At 49.8% G+C, this 17,236-nt stretch overlaps 1 protein-coding gene and 2 long non-coding RNA genes across 5 annotated transcripts in view; 2 read left to right on the forward strand and 1 right to left on the reverse strand.

The window, feature by feature from the left end:
- The window catches only part of ADAMTSL3 (ADAMTS like 3), a 347,575-nt gene that overhangs the window by 50,557 nt on the left and 279,782 nt on the right, over positions 1-17,236 (reverse strand). The window contains exons 21-23 of the mRNA XM_042940846.1: positions 9,841-10,912; positions 4,272-4,399; positions 2,162-2,290 (exon numbers count right to left, since the gene is read on the reverse strand). Coding sequence (XP_042796780.1) covers positions 2,162-2,290; positions 4,272-4,399; positions 9,841-10,912 — 1,329 coding nt within the window. The remainder of the gene's footprint in view (positions 1-2,161; positions 2,291-4,271; positions 4,400-9,840; positions 10,913-17,236) is intronic.
- On the forward strand, positions 9,147-17,090 carry LOC122221535. 3 transcript variants are annotated; one of them, XR_006203276.1, is made up of 3 exons: positions 9,147-9,295; positions 9,716-9,805; positions 16,847-17,090. It is a non-coding gene; the product is annotated as an uncharacterized LOC122221535 (long non-coding RNA). The 3 variants fall into 3 exon arrangements; XR_006203275.1 differs by lacking the exon at positions 16,847-17,090 and adding an exon at positions 16,161-16,303; XR_006203277.1 differs by lacking the exon at positions 16,847-17,090 and adding an exon at positions 10,601-10,742.
- Positions 11,899-13,495, forward strand: LOC122221536. Its single transcript, XR_006203278.1, has 2 exons — positions 11,899-12,161; positions 13,187-13,495. It is a non-coding gene; the product is annotated as an uncharacterized LOC122221536 (long non-coding RNA).

The raw sequence follows: 17,236 nt of genomic DNA on the forward strand, positions 1-17,236 counted from the left end.
ATACCTGCCACCGGTTCACGGAAGCAGTCTCAGTTTGCAATAGGAAAATGTAATTTTGTGAAGCAGGGTTCAAGTCTGTAAACACGCTACTGCCCTCATCTGTAAAATGAGGGGCTAGACGCGATGCAGCCCAAAGTCCCTCCTTCCACTAACATGGTATATTTCCTACCGTGGAGACGAGGGTAGGAAGGTCCCATACAAACTAGTGACGGAACTGCCTGGAAAGCCCAAGTTTTCTTACCCTTCACCAACTCCCCCATCGGTCTTTAAAAAGACGGCTCTCCATAAAAGGCTCAGTTAGTATGGCTTCTGCCCTTAAGAAAACACAGTAAACTCCCTGCAGGTTTATTTGCAATGGCACATAGCTCACAAAGAGGCGGTTTTATTTGGAGAAGGAAAGGACTCCTGAGGAGTCCCTGGGGTCCAGTCCACAGGGGAAGGCTGCCAGGTAAAAAAGACCAAATGGGGCAGCTCCCAGAAGGGGGAAGCAGGGAGCGGGGAGGTGGAGGGGCGCTCCCAGCACAGAGCCTCGCCCTTGCCCCAGCCCAGCGGGTACAGCAGGGAGGGGCAGAGGGGCTGCCGGGTCGGGGGCAGGTCAGAGATGGCCCACGTGCCGATGGTGCCTGGCCCAGAGAATAAAACCCCCCTGGAGTAAACGGTCTTCGCAAAAACACTTGCCACTGGACCCAGCCCCTGACTTACGACAGCAAATAATACACCACGATGACTTTTAACGGCTCATCCCCCCGGATGCCTGACTTTAAACTATTATGGAAGTAAGACATTTAGGAATAATGTTAAACGTTGAGGTTTCTCTTAATAGAAGTCAGATCTATTTTGCAGAACCTTCTGCAGGTGTAGGGCTGTAGAAACTCGAGCCGTTTGCGGCTTGGCAACTGCAAAGTTCCGTTCTGCTTTTCTCCTTGCGGAGGCCAGAGAGCTCCGGCCCATTCTGTAACCGGTGGCCATGCTTTGCCAGAACACTCGCATATTTGTGGGTGGAGTCAGTTGGGAGGCTGGAGGGAGTTTTCAAGTCTGTGTAAGGCCAAACACCGCAGGGACTTCCAAGGGGTGAAAAATAATACCTTGGGGGTTAGCAAATTTCCACTGCTTCTGGAGCCAAATATGCAGGTCTGGAAACATGGCAAGGAAGGGACCATTACAGGGAGGGAGGGAGGCGGACGCGTGTGTCCTAGGCTCCCTTCCCTCCATGCACGGTCACTGTGTTACCCAGAACAGCGCAAGGACTCCCCGGGTCACCCTGCCTATCGGGGCCGCGGCCTAGTAAGACTCATCCCGAGTGGCTGTACCTGACAAGAACCTGGAAAGAACCTGGAAGAAGCCGGAAACGAGGGAAATACGGTCGTCCTGGCAGTGACTCGATGCCCAAGCTTATGCTAAGTCATCTTAAAACAGATCTTAATTGTAAAGGGTTCACAGGTCTCCCTGAGAAACTGATCAAAGTTATTCACACTGACCCCCTCAAACGGACACGGGTGTCGTACAGAATGCTCGTCTCAGTTTGGGGATGCGTGGGCCCAGGTTAAGACTTAAACATCTGTGATTTAAAGAGCAAGAATTAAAAGACATCAAGGCAAGGTCAGACCGAAAGTGTTATTTCTATTAAGGAACGAATGAGTCAGTCGGTTAGAAAGAGGGCTCATCTGCCAGCTCAAACAAAGCGCAAGGAGCCACCGAGGCACAGACCGGTTCACGCTCGCGTTAGGACAGTCCACAACAGAGAGCGTCGGCCAGGGGACCTTGACATTCCCACCCCCAGGCCTGGCCTTGCCTAGCTGGAGGATACGTCTGACAATTTCCAACAAGTCCCCTCACTGACGCTACGCTCACCCAGCAGCCCCACGACTAGAAGCTGGCCTCCCGTGTAGGTCCCGTGTTCCAGTCTTGCCAGTGGGAACATGTCAGTGTGCCAGGGAGGCACAGTCCTCCCTGGAAACCGGTCAATGGGCATTCCGTTTTACACACCGGGCTCCTGGATGGTCTCGCCCTTGAGAGATCTCCTGTCGGTGCCCTGGAAAAGCAGACCTCTGAGCCACTCAGGCTGAGGTCGAAGATGCCAAATTGCCAGTTGGCACCTCCCGGCAACGCTGGGCTGGCCATGGGCACCCCCCCAGCCCCCAACGGAAATGCCCACACTTGCCTTTCACAGGACAGCGGATTGTCACGTTTGCTTGCAGGGGTGCCTCTACGGTGCCTCCAACCACAACGGACAGATGGCTGTGCTCCCGTCTGCTGGTATTTCTCGCAATAGCCAAGATGGCAGGCGCCTCTTAATTCAAAGGGAGCGGGAAACGGTGTTAGGTTCAGGCTCTGCTCTGGGAAAGCGCACGGCGTTGGGTAAACTGGGTTGAGCTCTTTGAGATCAGGGGCAGAATCCAGCTCTCTCTATAGCCCTCATGGTGTCCCATTAGGACTTGCACACACACGCGCACACACACACACACACACACACACACACACACACACACACAGCCTGAGGGTGCTTAATGCACAGATGGACAGGCAGAGGGATGGATGGATGGATGAAGGCACTCAAAGAGGTACCCACAGGTGCACTGCCGCAACCATATATATGCTACGAGGCTATTCTGGTTTTATAAGCAAAATTGAGGATAAATGCCTCTTCAACAAATTGAAAGACAAGGAACTCAGAAGTTCCTAAGAAGCCAGGAAGGCACGGCAGGGCAGGGACACGTCTCCGACGCACAGGATGAAGCACAGCTGGTCAAACACACCAGCGCTTGCGACCAGGTGACTCCTTCTCTGGAAGGAAAACTTGGGAGAAAAAAACTCGCATACAACTTGCATGGAAAAATAAGCAAAGACAAGGTCGCCAAGAACCAAGAACCCGCTCAAGGGCTTTTACTTCCCTGAATTTTGAGAGGCATGGACTTTTAACAGCTTCATTCCTTAACTCACTCAGGAGATACACTTTGCCCCTGAGCGGAACAAGAGGACAGGGTGCTGGCTGTTGAGCTGGAAGAAGGTGCTGGTTGCCCAGGCGCCTCTCAGGAGCCTGCGAGGGTCAGGGAAGACAACAGCCCAGAGGGGGTGTTGACAGAGCGTCCCTCTCCTGGAGAACGGCCGCCACGAGTGCCTTCTCTACTCCGCCATTAGCCTGTGAGCTGCTGGAGGCAAGGGTGTGTCTGCTTCACCTGTTTTGTCACCTGTGCCTGGTGCCCTCAAGAATGGCATTTTCGTGGACTGTTGGGTCACCACGTGTTCAGGAGCCAGAGGACATGCTCTCTCAGGAACCTGGATCGTCCTGGGACAGGCTTCAGGGGAGACTTGTCAGCCACAAGGGGGACTGTCATTCCTCCCAGGAATTCTAGAACCTGGGGACAGACGCTTTCTGGGAAGAAGCTGATGCTCACAGGAGAGAACAACCCAGGAGGGTGGGGCAGAGGATCGAGGTCTGAAGGCCCTGCCTTGGGAATGTAGCCCGCGGAGGAAGTCAGGCCTTCTGCTTCAAGGAGCTGTTAAAATCAAGAGGTCCGACCTTCTCCGTGCGGAGCTATGGTGCGCCTGCTACCGCGCTCAATGCCTAGCGGTCTGCGTGCTGGATTCTAATGCCTGCTACTGCTCCTCTCCTCCGCTCAGTCCCTGTGAGCCACAGATGCCAGGGCCCATAGGGCGGAGGGCTGGAGGACGGGTCTCGTTCCATTTTTAATCCCAGAACAGGAGCTCGCCGCAAGGAAGCCCTGCTTACGACTTACCACCTAAGAGTGTTCCTTTACAACTGAGCACATTTTCATACTAAAACGACACTGTCTGCCTCCCGCGAAGACAAGACACTAATTTATGGTTACGACTTCCCAAAACCGTTTCTAAGGTTTGGGAGCTATGCCTTTGGAGGTCCACGGTCATCTTCAAAGGATAATTGTTCTCTTTCACTGGCTGGTGGCATTTAAAAAAATGACAAGGCCCTACTATCCACACTGCTAATTAAATTCTCATTCATTCCCAGTTCTCGGAAGGCGAGCTCGAAAGGAGTCGTTTTCAAGACTTGGTCCACAAGCCGGCAGCATCCGTATAACTTGGGACCGTGTTAAAAATATAAGCTCTTGGACCCCATCCAAGACCTACGGCGTCAGAACCTCCAGGAATGGGGGTGGGGTCCTAGAACTCTGTGTTCTGACAAACCACCTGCCCTCAGGTGCTCCTGCTGACCTTTGGGAACTTCTGCTCTACGGTTTTATGTTAAAAACGGAAAGAAAACCCCAAGCTCGGGTTTGAACAACGGGCATTACCTGCATATAACACAGAAGACCTCTCCGCGTCGGAACCCAGATGATTAGCTACGGAGCATCCATACATCCCTTGTTCTTTCTTTGTCGGGTTCCGGATCTGCATCTTCCCCACTCCATCCAAGATGATCCTGCAGAACAGTTAGGAAGGGGTGCATTCATTTAATGTACCTCACGGCCCCGGGACCCCGGCACGTCGCAGGGAAAGACTAGGACATCAGACTTTGGGCTGGCAAGGATCCCGCCAGTGAGACTGGAGGGTGGAAAAGGCTTCTTCATGGGCTTGATGGAACTCAGCGGCGTGGCAGCCGGATGGTGCTTGGACAGCCCGTCTTCCTGTCTCACTCTGCGTGAGTGTGGACTTTGGAGGGTGGACACCATGCTTGACCCACCACGTTTTCAGAAAGACGAACTAGCAAGCCTCAGTTGGCAGGATGTTAAACCCTCATTTTGGGCCCAAATCCTCCCTCGTGGAACCGCAGGTGTGGGTTTTTCGGCTTGGATTTGCACCCCGGAAGGGCGCAGGCTGTTGGTTAATGCTGCTTGGCTCTAATTGCTACCTCACTACCGCCGTAGGAAGAAGTCAGGGGAAGAGGCAACGCTAAGGCTGCGTTATCCGGGACTTTGAGCATGCTGTTAAGAATCAGGTCTACACTGCGAGAGCGCCATATGGCTTCCCAATTACTGGTACCCATAAACACCTGCAGGTAAATACCACGAGGACCCCAATGGGTCAGGTGTATCCTGACAGAGAAGGGGATTATTCAGGGAATGGAGAATGGTGCCTGTTCTGCTTTATTTTAATTTTTTCTTAATGACTTGAAGCTGCTTCTAGATCACCTGGATCGGTAGTCCGTGAGCTGTTTTTTCCCTGCACCCTCCCACTTTCCAGATCTTAGCAATACGGGCTGTTCTGACCGCTAAATGCTGTGTTTCTTCATGAGCTGAGCTGGGCCACTTCTCCATTTCCTCTCATTTCATGGTGCTTACCCTATGCTCCAGCCATAATGAACCTCTAACAGTTTCCAGAACATTCCATGATCTTTCATCACCCCGAGCTTTTGCATACGTTGTTCACCGTATTCAGGGTACCCTTTCCCCACCCCCTCCTTCTGGCAAACTCCAACTTACCCACTGAATCCTGGATCAAATATAATTTTCCCTGTAAAGCTTTCCCCAATACTCCTAGAGTTATCTTCTCCCCCTCTGGGCTCCTTCTGCTCTGGTTCATATATTTATTTGATGAAATATCTATTTCTTTCCACCAGATTGTGATCTTTTCAAGAGCAGGGACCAAATCTTATTCACAGCCATGCATCTGCAGAGCTTGACACAGTGACAGTTGTACGGCAAGTTCTCAGAAGCCTCCGATGACCGAATGTATCAACGGTCACGATACAACAGCACAATGGCACAGACTGTGCATCCAAATGCCTACACGCTTTCTTTCCTTTCATTGGAGAGCAGCTCTCAAAAATATAATTCCATTTCTGAGTTCCTTCAACTGAAAAGCGAAGAGTCCGAAAAATATATCCGAAGGTGAGAGCCTTTGTTACATAAAGGGAATTAAATACAAGTTGAGCAAATTAATCGGGTAAGTTTGAGGAAGAACATGGAAATAAGAATGGATCTTACTAGTTTATTCTGTTAAAAACTTAAAAACTTTTAATAGCCATATGGAATTGTTTCTGTATCAAACAGCCGATCCTTGAAGTATGCAGAAATACATTGGAGCTGGAAGTACCGTGTCAAAACCTTTCTTCCGATGACCTCCGGGAGTCTCAGGCTCAGAAGCTCATGGTGATTCCATGCGATCAAGTCACACTACTTAAAATCAACTCAACAAACATTTACTTGAACTGGCCACACTCTACCGCATCCCTGAAGGACATGTGTGGCCATAGGTGAATCGATCCCTTCAACTCTCTCAGCTGCTGCTTCCTTACAAGGTGTAAAATGAACCTTTTTTTTTTGCTGTGTTGACATTTTCACTGCTTAGTAAACACAGTGGTGGATACGATCCTGGCACCAGGGTATGCCATTCGTCCCTGAGCTCTTGACCAACACACACTTAACACAAAAACAAAAATGACAGTTTCCCTTAAGAATGTCTGAATGGAGGGGCGCCTGGGTGGCTCAGTCGGTTAAGCCTCCAATGTCGGGTCAGGTCACGATCTTAACAGTTCATGAATTCGAGCTCCCCGTTGGGTTCTGTGCTGTCAGCTCGGAGCCTGCAGCGTGCTTCGGATTCGGTGTCTCCCTCTTTTGCTGCCCCTCACCCGCTCATGCTTTGTCTCTCTCCCTCTCTCAAAAATAAATAAACACTAAAAAAAAAATTGAAAAAAAAAAGAATGTCCTGAATGGAAGCAGGGAGACTTACTAATTTTACAAAATTTCACCCCTCAAGTATATATATTTTTAACATTCTGTATACAAAACGGGAAGTACACACAAACACTTCTGCGTGTTTCAATTCCTAGCTAAACTAGCCACTTTTTTCATGGAACCCCATTTTTACTTAAAGAACGGCTCTCAGACAAATTGATTATTCAGACTTGAGTATGTGGCAGCTATTTTTAACAATTTAACTAAATTGAGCTGGCCAATTCAAGGAAAACAACTGACAGTATTTGTTGGCAATGATCAAATTAGAACTTTCAGGTGAAAATTGAAATTTTGGAAAATTAGTATCCTCCACCGTGAACTTGACATTTTCCCAAAACTCAAAGACTTCTCTGATGGGATGAGTAGTTGATACTGCAGAGAATGTATACTTTTTACATTGTACAAGGAAATGCGTCAACATCTGAAAGACCTCTATAAACTGGTGAGCCAATATTTTCCGAATGACCAATGTGTGATATTATAAAATCATGTGTAGGTAAAAGATCCATTAAAAGTGCAAGATAAGGGGTGCCTGGGTGCCTCAGTCGGTTGAGCGTCCAACTTCGGCTCAGGTCATGATCTCACAGCTCATGAGTTCGAGCCCCATGTCAGGCTCTGTGCTGATGCCTCAGAGCCTGGAGCCTGCTTCGGATTCTGTGTCTCCTTCTCTCTCTGCCCCTCCCCCACTCGCACTTTCACTCTGTCTCTCAAAAAAAATTAATGTAAAAACATTTTTTTAAGTGCAAGATAAACCATTTTTCCATTGTAACACAGTAACAAAATTTCATTAATATGGTTTTAATTTTTTTTTTTTAATGTTTATTTATTTTTGAGACAGAGAGAGACAGAGCATGAACGGGGGAGGGGCAGAGAGAGAGGGAGACAGAATTGGAAGCAGGCTCCAGGCTCTGAGCCATCAGCCCAGAGCCCGACGCGGGGCTCGAACTCACGGACCGCGAGATCGTGACCCAGGCCGAAGTCGGACGCTTAACCGACTGAGCCACCCAGGCGCCCCGCCATTAATATGGTTTTAAATTCCTCAGGCAACTGACATTTAAGAAACTACCCCTTGTCCAGTTTTAGTGTGGTGTTAAAGAATAGCCACAATGATCTGAAAAGGCTATAAAAATTTCCTTCTTTTTCCAACTAACATGTCTTTATGAGGCCAAATTTTCTCTATAAACTTTAATTAAAACAACGTATCACAACAGATTTAATGGAGAAGCATTTAGGAGACTCCAGCTGTGTTTTATTAAACCAGACATTAGAGATTTGCAAAGATATAAAACAATGTCATCGTTATCAGTAATTTTTTTTAAAACATTGCTTGTATTTGTGTAAAATTGTTATTTATGTGAACACATGATGGACTTCTTACTGTTATTTCTTTTATTTTTTTCCTCTGATTTTGATTTTATTTTTTAATGTTTACTTATTTTTGAGAGAGAGCATGAGTGGGGGCGGGGCAGAGAGAGAGGGGGACAGAGGGTCCGAAGCAGGCTCTGAGCTGACAACACAGAGCCTGATGTGGGGCTCAAACTCAGTGAACCATGAGATCATGACCTGAGCCAGAGTTGGACGCTCAACCGACTGAACCACCCAGGTGCCCCCTTAAGGCTATTTCTAAATGGATTAATAAACAGACACTTTAAATGTTTCTTTGTTTTGATTTCTAATATGGTAAATATCGATAGCTGTAACTCACATTAACAGAAACCCTCTGGGCTTCTCAGAGAAGTTTTTAAAGTTCTTTAGGTTCAAAAGGGTCCGAAGGCCAAAAGATTTGTGAACTGCTGAGCTAGTTAGTTGATCTGCAAAGTTTATTCCACTTTGAAAACTTCCTTAACGCTCTTGTGTCCAGAGTTCCAGGGGGGGGAAATGAAGAAGTTAGATTTGCTCTACCTTTTCGTTCTAAGAGACAGCCTAATAATTTATTATAAAAACTTGAGTTTTACCTAGATTTTTTCTGATATTTCCCATTTTAGGCTCAACACACTAAAAGACACGATAAAAATAAAGTCTGCATTTTTAAAGCACCTTCTGGGTCTGCAAAACAATTTAACATCTGCTGTTTTGTTTCAACAATCCCCAGAGGCAGCTTGGGCTCTCTGAATGCAAATAAAGGGAAAGCAAAATGTCCCCCATCCTGTGTACAAACAGCAAGACTTAGAGACAGTGAAGGATACAGAAATGTATTAATATCTGCCGTTCCCGGCTCTTTTACGTGAAATGAAGGAAACGTGATGTGTCTGTGCTGACGTGCAGGGTCATAATACAAAATCTATGACTTAATATTGGGTTCCGAACATCTCAAAAACTTTGACCCTTATTTTTTGCAGCGATGGCAACAAATTTTATGACACAGAAAACGACTTCAGATTCTCAATCCTTCCATTAAGGCGATTCTTTGCGTGATACACAGATGCTGGAAGCGGTGACAGTGTTGAGGAGATCAGGTCCCTGGTTCCACCGGCCAAGAGTTAGTCTTGGGATTCTGTTGCTCAGTGACCTCATCAGACAACCGTTAACCCCTGCCCTTCCAACTCTTGTGAACGCCAACGAGGTGCCCTGTCTCCTAGGTAGAGAAAGGCCCCGTTGAGTTCTGCTTTGCAGTGCCTACATAGTGCGGGGTTCCTGCAAGGGTGATTACTTTTTTGAGGCCTTCTATCGATTTTATTTCCTTTTTAGAGCTTATTTATTTTGAGAAAGAGAGAGAGCGCGAGCACACGAGCGGGGGAGGGACGGAGAGAGAGAATCCCAAGCAGACTCCGCGCCATGAGCACAGAGCCCAGCGCACGGCTCAAACTCATGAAACCTTGATATCATTACCTGAGCCAAAATCAAGGGTTGCCACAGTGCCACCGGGCGCCCCATATTGATTTTATTTTTAAACATTCGGTGCTCTGCAAAGATAGAGTCTATATGTGCCGAACTTCGGTCTGACTCTACCCAGTCTTGTATCACCCCTATGTGACAATGATTGGGATGGTACGGCTTAATTTTTAAAATTCCAGCCTGTATGTGAAAAACACGTCCTAACACGTTTTTTTTTTTTTTTTAAGTTTCTTTCCTAAAGAATCCTGTTGGACACACATTCTCAGGAGAAGGAATTTGAAAACCTTTTCAAGAAAACTGGGATGCCCATTAAGAAGGTATGACAAACGGAACGCTGCGTTCTTTTACTTACTTTTCTGAGGGTTTTAACAACGCCCCGTCCTTGGTCCATGTATAGGTGGCCTGAGTGGGGGTGACGGGCTCACACAGGATGTTGATGACCTCTGTCCTTTTTGTAATGTATACTGTATTTCCAATCCTCGAGTTTACCGTTTTATTAAATGAAACCGAGGTGGGCTGCCTTTGCCTCAGGAGGACAGGTCCCTTTGGCTGGAATGTCAGCTTGCCTGAGTTTCCTGCATTCGAGCCTTGGGGCACACTTCCTGTTGTCCCCCTTAGCTGAGCTGCGGGAGGCACCCCTTCTTGGACGCCCCTCCATGGCGGATGCCCTGGCTGTGCCTTAGCGAGCTCGGCCACCAGCTGATAGATCACCTGGGACGCAAGGTCACCACTGACCTCCTCGGTTTCCATGAGCTGACTCATGTTCCTTATCAGTTCGTCAAACTGGGCGGTCTCCATGCTGTATGCTCCCTGCTTAACGGCCGCTTCAAGCTGCTTATCCTTAAACTCCCAAGAGTGGGGGTTCCCCGCAGAAGTGCCACAGTGGCCCAACAGCGCTCTCAGGAAAGGCTGGTTATCAGCTTGGCCGTTGTCCGGATAAGGCTCATTTTTGTGACCCCACAATTGCCTCATTTTCTGCCAGGTGGCGCCCAAGCTATTGGGGTCGTTGTGGTCCGTCCCAGGCTGGTCCCTCACATGCCCTCCGAGGGCCGGGGGCGCCACCAGCCTGTTGTCGGCACCGATGACCTTCAGAACAATGGTTTCTCGGGCAGGACCTGCGATGCACTGGTACATGCCGATGTCGGGGGCCGCGAGGCTGTGGATTTTTAGCGAGCCTGACTTGGTGATGCCGAGCCGCTTGGAGTTCTGCAGACAACGGCCATCCTTCTCCCACTGGATCAGAGATTTCTGGAATCGTCGTACTGGGCATTTAATAATCACAGACGTGTTGGGCAGCAAGTAGGCCCTGCTCCCAACGGTCAGGTTAATGCGCTTCTCCTCCCTCGTCTGAATGTAGACTCTCTGGACACCAAGGATCTGGGGCCCCTGCTCACCAGGTTTTGTCTCCACCTCTGGCTTCATTTCTGCAGGGGAAAAAAAAGAAAGAAAAGAAAATACGAACAAACATCGCAATCATAAAAGCTTTCTGACAGCAATCTTCCAAGGCTGATACGAGTCAACGGTTGTATTTTCTTTCCTCTTTTAAAACATCTGACAAGTAGAACACAAATAACAGTATGCACAAACATGGAGTACTGGAGCAGCAAGGAACACAAGTTTGGATGAAGGGCATGAAAACACATAAATTATTTTGCAAAACCCTGGGGAGCTGTGACGTTAAATGTTTCCATTGATAAGGGGATGTCTGATATTTTGGGCCATCACCACCCGGTAGGTATGAGCCTTTGGGGAGTTAATATATGGCTTGGCCAGAGACACATCAGCTACGGGAGAGAAAGGGAGAGTGGAGAAGTGAGAGAAAGCATCCTAAGTATCTTAAGGTGACTATGAGGCTGGCCAATGGCAGACAACTCGAGCGGGTCCGTTAAACTAGCAGGGCCCGAAGAAGCGCGTGGTCTAAGAAGAAAAGAGAGAACGGGCACTGAGTTTGGATCTTAGCTCTGCCACTCGGACAAGTCATTGGATCTCTCTGATCCTCAATCTTCTCGCCTAGAAAACGTGGGCAGGGGGCCTGGGGGGCTCAGACGGTTAAGCGTCTTACTTCTGCTCAGGTCATGATCTCGAGGTTCTTGAGTTCGAGCCCTGCGTTGGGCTCTGTGCTGACAGCTCGGAGCCTGGAGCCTGCTTCGGATTTTGTCTCCCTTTCTCTTTCTCTGCCCCTCCCCTGCTCATGCTCTGCCTCTCTCAAAAATAAACATTAAGAACAATTCAGAAAACGTTGACTAGTGCCAGTGCCTTCATCAGAGGCGTGTGAAAGTCTGGTTGGGCATTCACACCAAATGCGTGCACAGTAGTGGGCACACAATACACTCTCACATACGACCACTGTGGCCCTGACACCTGACAATGGGAGGTGTGGCCAGAAAGCAGCAGGGCAGTGCCAGAGGGGATGAGACATAGGGCTGGCTCTAGCTCGTTGCTGGATGTGGCCTCCAGTTAATGGCCGCGGGCCAAAGAGAAGGCACCTTAGGTCTCTCCTTTGGAAGAAGAGCCCGCAGGAAGGCCTCGATGTGTCCCGGGGTGGCTCGGAAGTGAGGGAGGGGTGACGTGGGGGGAAGCCTGGGGCCTCTTTGATGATGTACTTAGGTCCACAGGCACACAGAGGATTGGGAGCACCAGGGAGTGATAGAAGAGACTGGACTCTGGTCAGAGGTATTGCTGGATTCAGGACATGGGATTGGGGGCCTCATTACCTTGAAGGATCCCGGTTAGGGGTCCTCCTGGCTGAGGCACTGGCAAGGAAACACTAGGAGAAAAGTCAGAGTAGGTCTCCACTTAGATGGCCCTCTCAGGCCTGACCCTGGTTTCCCAGAATAACTCTTGGAGTCCTCCTGGGTGGCTCATGAGCCCCGTTAGGGTCTAGCTGCTGGCTGGGCTGCGGCGGGACCAGTGCGGTCAGGAAAACAACAGGGGCGAACCCACAATTTCTGTGGCAGAGGATGTCCTCGGTGAGGGACAGGCATAATGAGCTTGCATGCGAACCCCACAGAGATGGAGTCAGCAGGTCAGGACTTGTCCAGGGCTCTGCCCGTGGACGATCGTCAGCTCGGGTCTAAGTGGAACTGGACGACCTGCCACGCACCCTGCCTTCCCCACCGGATACAATCTCCACAGAGGGTGTCAAGTTCACCCCAGCCACAGAGGTGTTCTTTCAGTTGGTAGCACAGAATTTTGAACGTACCGTTGTTCAACCGCGATCAAAACCAGGCAAAAAAAAAAATGTTATGGATTCACTGGTAGATTTACAGCTCATCCATTATTACAGGCAGAGATGCTGTCCAAAACTCAACAATGTGCACAGCAAGGGTGCCACCAACCAGAAGCGACGGCGGCTGTAGCACTGGAGTGGGGTCCTGCTGTCACACTACTCTCAGAGTGTTCCCTCCATCATAGTTAGATTATGGGGAGGTCAGGTGGCTCCTGCCTGCGGAGCTCTCAAACTTTGTGGCCTGCTAGAAACATCCATTATTATTATTTTTTTTAATCTCGATGCCCTGGGACTCATCCCCAGAACTTCTGACCTATGGGGAACAGCCTGGGCCCTACGAATGTTTTTAAGCTCTCCAGGTGCCTGAAAGATGCAGCAAAGTTTGAGAACCACTGCCCCCACGCCTGCCACTGGGTGAAACCGAGGCAGCAGAGAAAGGTGTTCCTGACCCCACTTCTTTTATTGAAAGACAATGTGATGGGATGTTGCTGGTCAAGAGGGAAGGAGAGACAAGAGGCAGCAGCCATGTTTTCTGCGCGAACCCTGCCAAAGTCTTTATGACATGCGGAGCCTTCTGGAAGAAGACTTTAGGGGGATTCCTCTCTGGCCTCAGCCTCAGGAATCATCACACTTAACTCTGAGGGATTAGTTCACGTCCTGTCCGACGATTGTAGAACGGTGTCGTGGACCAGCCTGCTTTTTCAAGATTGCTGTTACGGCGACAAGTATGGAGCCAAATCTGTGCTCGTGCATTAACAGGAGAGTCCAGTTCAAGCCATAATCATGTATTAGCCTTGTCTTCCTTTCTTATTCCTTAGATGCTTCTGGTTTTACTTATCTGGTCATGTTTTATAAATACATAAAAGTGGCCTATTGTTGTCACAAGGCCAGGTATGTATGTGTGTGCATGTCTGCCTATATATCTGTATATCTATCTATACAGAGCCCTTACAATTATTTTAAAGGCCTATTTGAACACCCTGTCTGGTCCCTGGTCCCTTGGAGGTGGACAGTGGAAAAGATGGATGTGCACATGGATGGCTTCAAAGTCACAACACAAACTGGGTCAACGTCAGGGTTTTTGTCTTGTTTCGTTTTTTTAAGTAGGCTCCACGCCCAGCAAGGAGCCCCATGTGGGGCTTGAGCTCCCAACCCTGAGATTAAGGCCTGAGCTAGATCAAGAGTTGGACATTCAACCGACTGAGCCACCCAGGCGCCCCTAGAGTCAGGTTTTTTAATTCAGGCACCGGAGGCATGTGAGGAGACTATTTTGGGGGTAGCCGTGCTGCTAAGGGTGAGGTCACAGCTTGGACGTTCCTGCACTTCCTGGGACGCAGAAGCCCACGTGGAAAGGAAGCACGTCTGTGTAGCTGAATGGTGGTCTGAAGGGATGATCTGAGGCTGGTATAAACCCACACAGTCCCCCGATGCTCTAGAAGCAAGCATGGACGGGGGTTCTAAGCACCTTTAGGTCCACTGGTGGCCAGATGTCCCTCAGCTGAGCCCGAGGCTTAAACTAGATGGGGCCCTGCCTCCTTCTAAGACAGCCTGGGGAGCCTGCAGGTGGTGGGCGGCATTCGGCCTTGGTGAGGAACCCGCCCAAGCGGCGGGTGAGCCACGTGAGGGCCAACTGCTCCCTCTGGCTGCCTGCCCATCTGCTGGAAGGTAGGTGGTGTGGCCCCCGCCGGTCCCATCCTAACCCTGCTGTGGCAAGGGCTCACGCTGGGTACAGAGCATATTAGGAGCAGGTGTGCCTGGGGAGCGACCCGGGGTTCAGGCCCTGCCAGGCTGCCGGGTTCCACAGCCTGGACCTGCTCTCCTGTTGGGACTCCCGTGAGTTCCTCTGGAGAAGTGCCTGGAGCGTGACGTCATCGGACACGGCGTCTGGGCGAGAACTGGTCTGGCCTTGGGCGACCGTATCCTCCTGCACCTGGACACACCCCTGAACTACAAGTCTGGCCCGGCCTGATCAGGTACGAGCCTCACCTGCTGCGCAGAGAGTGGCTTTCTCTTCCTTCGCTAAGCTTTTCCTTGGGTGGCCCTGCGGATGCAACGAGCAACTTTGGGCTGTCTAGTCTAGCTGCTCTGGTTTGTGCACTCTGTCTATCAGGTCTTGTTTATCTGGTCTAGTTGATCACATCTCGTCTATCAGGTCTTTCAGTCTAGTTTACGGAGGCCTAGCGTATGAGCCCCGGTTTGTCAGTGCTAGTTTATCAGGTTTAGTTTATCTGTCTAGCCTGGACCTCTATTCACTGCTTCTCAGAAATCTCTTCCTGGTACCTCAAGTTAAAGCATTTTTTTTAACGTTTATTTATTTTTGAGAGACAGAGACAGACAGAGCATGAGCAGGGGAGGGGCAGAGAGAAAGGGAGACACAGAATCCCTCGCAGGCTCCAGGCCCCAAGCTGTCAGCACAGAGACCAACACGGGGCTCAAACCCACAGACCGTGAGTTCATGACTTGAGCCAAGGTCGGACGCTTCACCGACTGAGCCGCCCTCAAGTTTAAAACATTAGAATCTAAACTCATTATGTCTGCCTCCCATCCCATCCCGGTATCCTCCTCTTCCTGTGCTCCCTGAGTGAATGGCATCACTTTCCCCAGTTACCCCAAGTCAGAAACCAGAAAGTCAGTGTGAGGCCTCCCTGCCCAGCGGCGTGCTGGCCCTACCTCTCACGGGCTCTCAGGTCAGCGAGCTTGTTGCTACCTGTCCCCAACTCTGCATTCAACCATATCACATCAGCAGCCGGAAGCCAACCACGATGGTAGTCCTCGCTGGGCAGAAATCAGCAAAGATAACAAAGGGTTGCTACCCTCCCTCCTCACCACCCTCTGCCCCAGAGCTGGCCATTAAATGCGTGCAAGCACTCCCCTGTCCTTGGGCCGTGGCCCCCAGCCCCAGGTACTAAGGCGGGATGTCTGCGGCATCGTGGGGCTCCGCCCTGGCACTCTCTCACCTAGAAACTGCCAGAATCCCACCCCCAGACTCCCAGCCTGCACCCTCGTATTTATCCAATGTATCCACATAGCTGTTGGAGTAAATGAACCAAAATAAAACCTGACCGCCTCATCTCCTTCTTGGATAAAATCTAAACTTCTTAGCATAGAGTCCCAACACCCTCTACAGCTACGTTCTCAAGCTTTCTCTTTTGTCATAACCTTGAACCTATGTTCTAATCTCACGGTATTTCTTACGGTTTCCCCGGACATACAAGTGCATTTGACACCCCCTACCTTTGTCCACACTGCTCTCTTCTCCCAGATTCTCCTGTGTCCTCCCCAGTGTGGGTCTGGAGAATGGACGCCCATCTTTCAGAACTCTGCCCAAGGGAGCCTCCTCTGGGAAACCTTTCCTGACCTCCCCCGCCCCCCCGGGTGGCATTGGCCTTCCACATTCTATCACGGCACCCATGGCACTTTCCTGGTCTCATTTCTCTGCGCAGATTTCTCTCCCACTGGACCACGAGCTCTTAATCACAAGAGAATGTGTCTTCCGCTTTGTATCGTAACATCTGAGACACAGCAGCACTTGGTGAATGGCTGCATAAAGAATAAGGAAATGCTGTCATCGTGTGTTCTATGCTAGAGTCCAAGGTGTGTGTGGGAGGTGGGAGAGCTAACAAGGCAGAGCCTTGGGAGAGGGAGAGAGGGTCTCAGGGAGAGACCCTGAGCTGCAGAGAAATGAGTGTGTTCGAGACAGCCCTGGGAAGGGATGGGGTGTATACGCTGTCTGCCTGGCTGTCTCCCCCTGCCCCAGCCATCCTGATCTCAGTGCTTTGACAACAAATACAAATCTGTTTCACCAAAACTCAGGAACCCTAGAAACCTGGAGCCATAATTAAAAAAAAAAAAAAGTCTAAAATCAGGGCGCCTGGGTGGCTCGGTCGGCTCCGGCATCCGACTTCTGCTCAGGTCGTGCTCTCGCGGTTCGTGGGTTCGAGCCCCGCGTCGGGCTCTGCACTGACAGCCGGAGCCTGCTTCGGTTCCTGTCTTGCTCTCTTTCTGCCCCTCCCCAGCTCGTGCTTTCTCTCTGTCTCAAAAATAAAGAATGTCGAAATAAAATTTAAAAAGTCTAAAATCAAATACTACATTTCCGTTATGTTTTTCCCCCCTTCAAATCCCTAATTAGAAGACAAGACTTCCAACGGCAATACGAAGAGAATCCAAGTCCGAGATATTTGAAAAGCGTCTCTACGGGTAGAAGTCATGATAAGCACTTTGGGGGGGCCTCAATGGAGAAGTCCAGGGCTACTGTGTACCTGCCCCACACAAGCACCCTGCACCCTCCTGGGACAGAAGACACAAGTTGCTCTGTTACAACGTGTCCTGTCTTCAAAGCTGTGACAGGAATTAAAGGGATGGCATTAAAAATATCTAATATTTTGAGCCTTCAGTCAGCGTCTGGCATTGCTTCTAAGCACTTTCAAGGTATTACGTCTCAGAGCAATCGTACAAGGTAGATGCAATTTACTATTCCCATTTTGCAGATGAGAACATAGAGCCTGGCAGAGATTAGGTA

The sequence above is a fragment of the Panthera leo genome, chromosome B3, assembly GCF_018350215.1.
Source record: "Panthera leo isolate Ple1 chromosome B3, P.leo_Ple1_pat1.1, whole genome shotgun sequence".
Lineage (NCBI taxonomy): Eukaryota > Metazoa > Chordata > Mammalia > Carnivora > Felidae > Panthera > Panthera leo.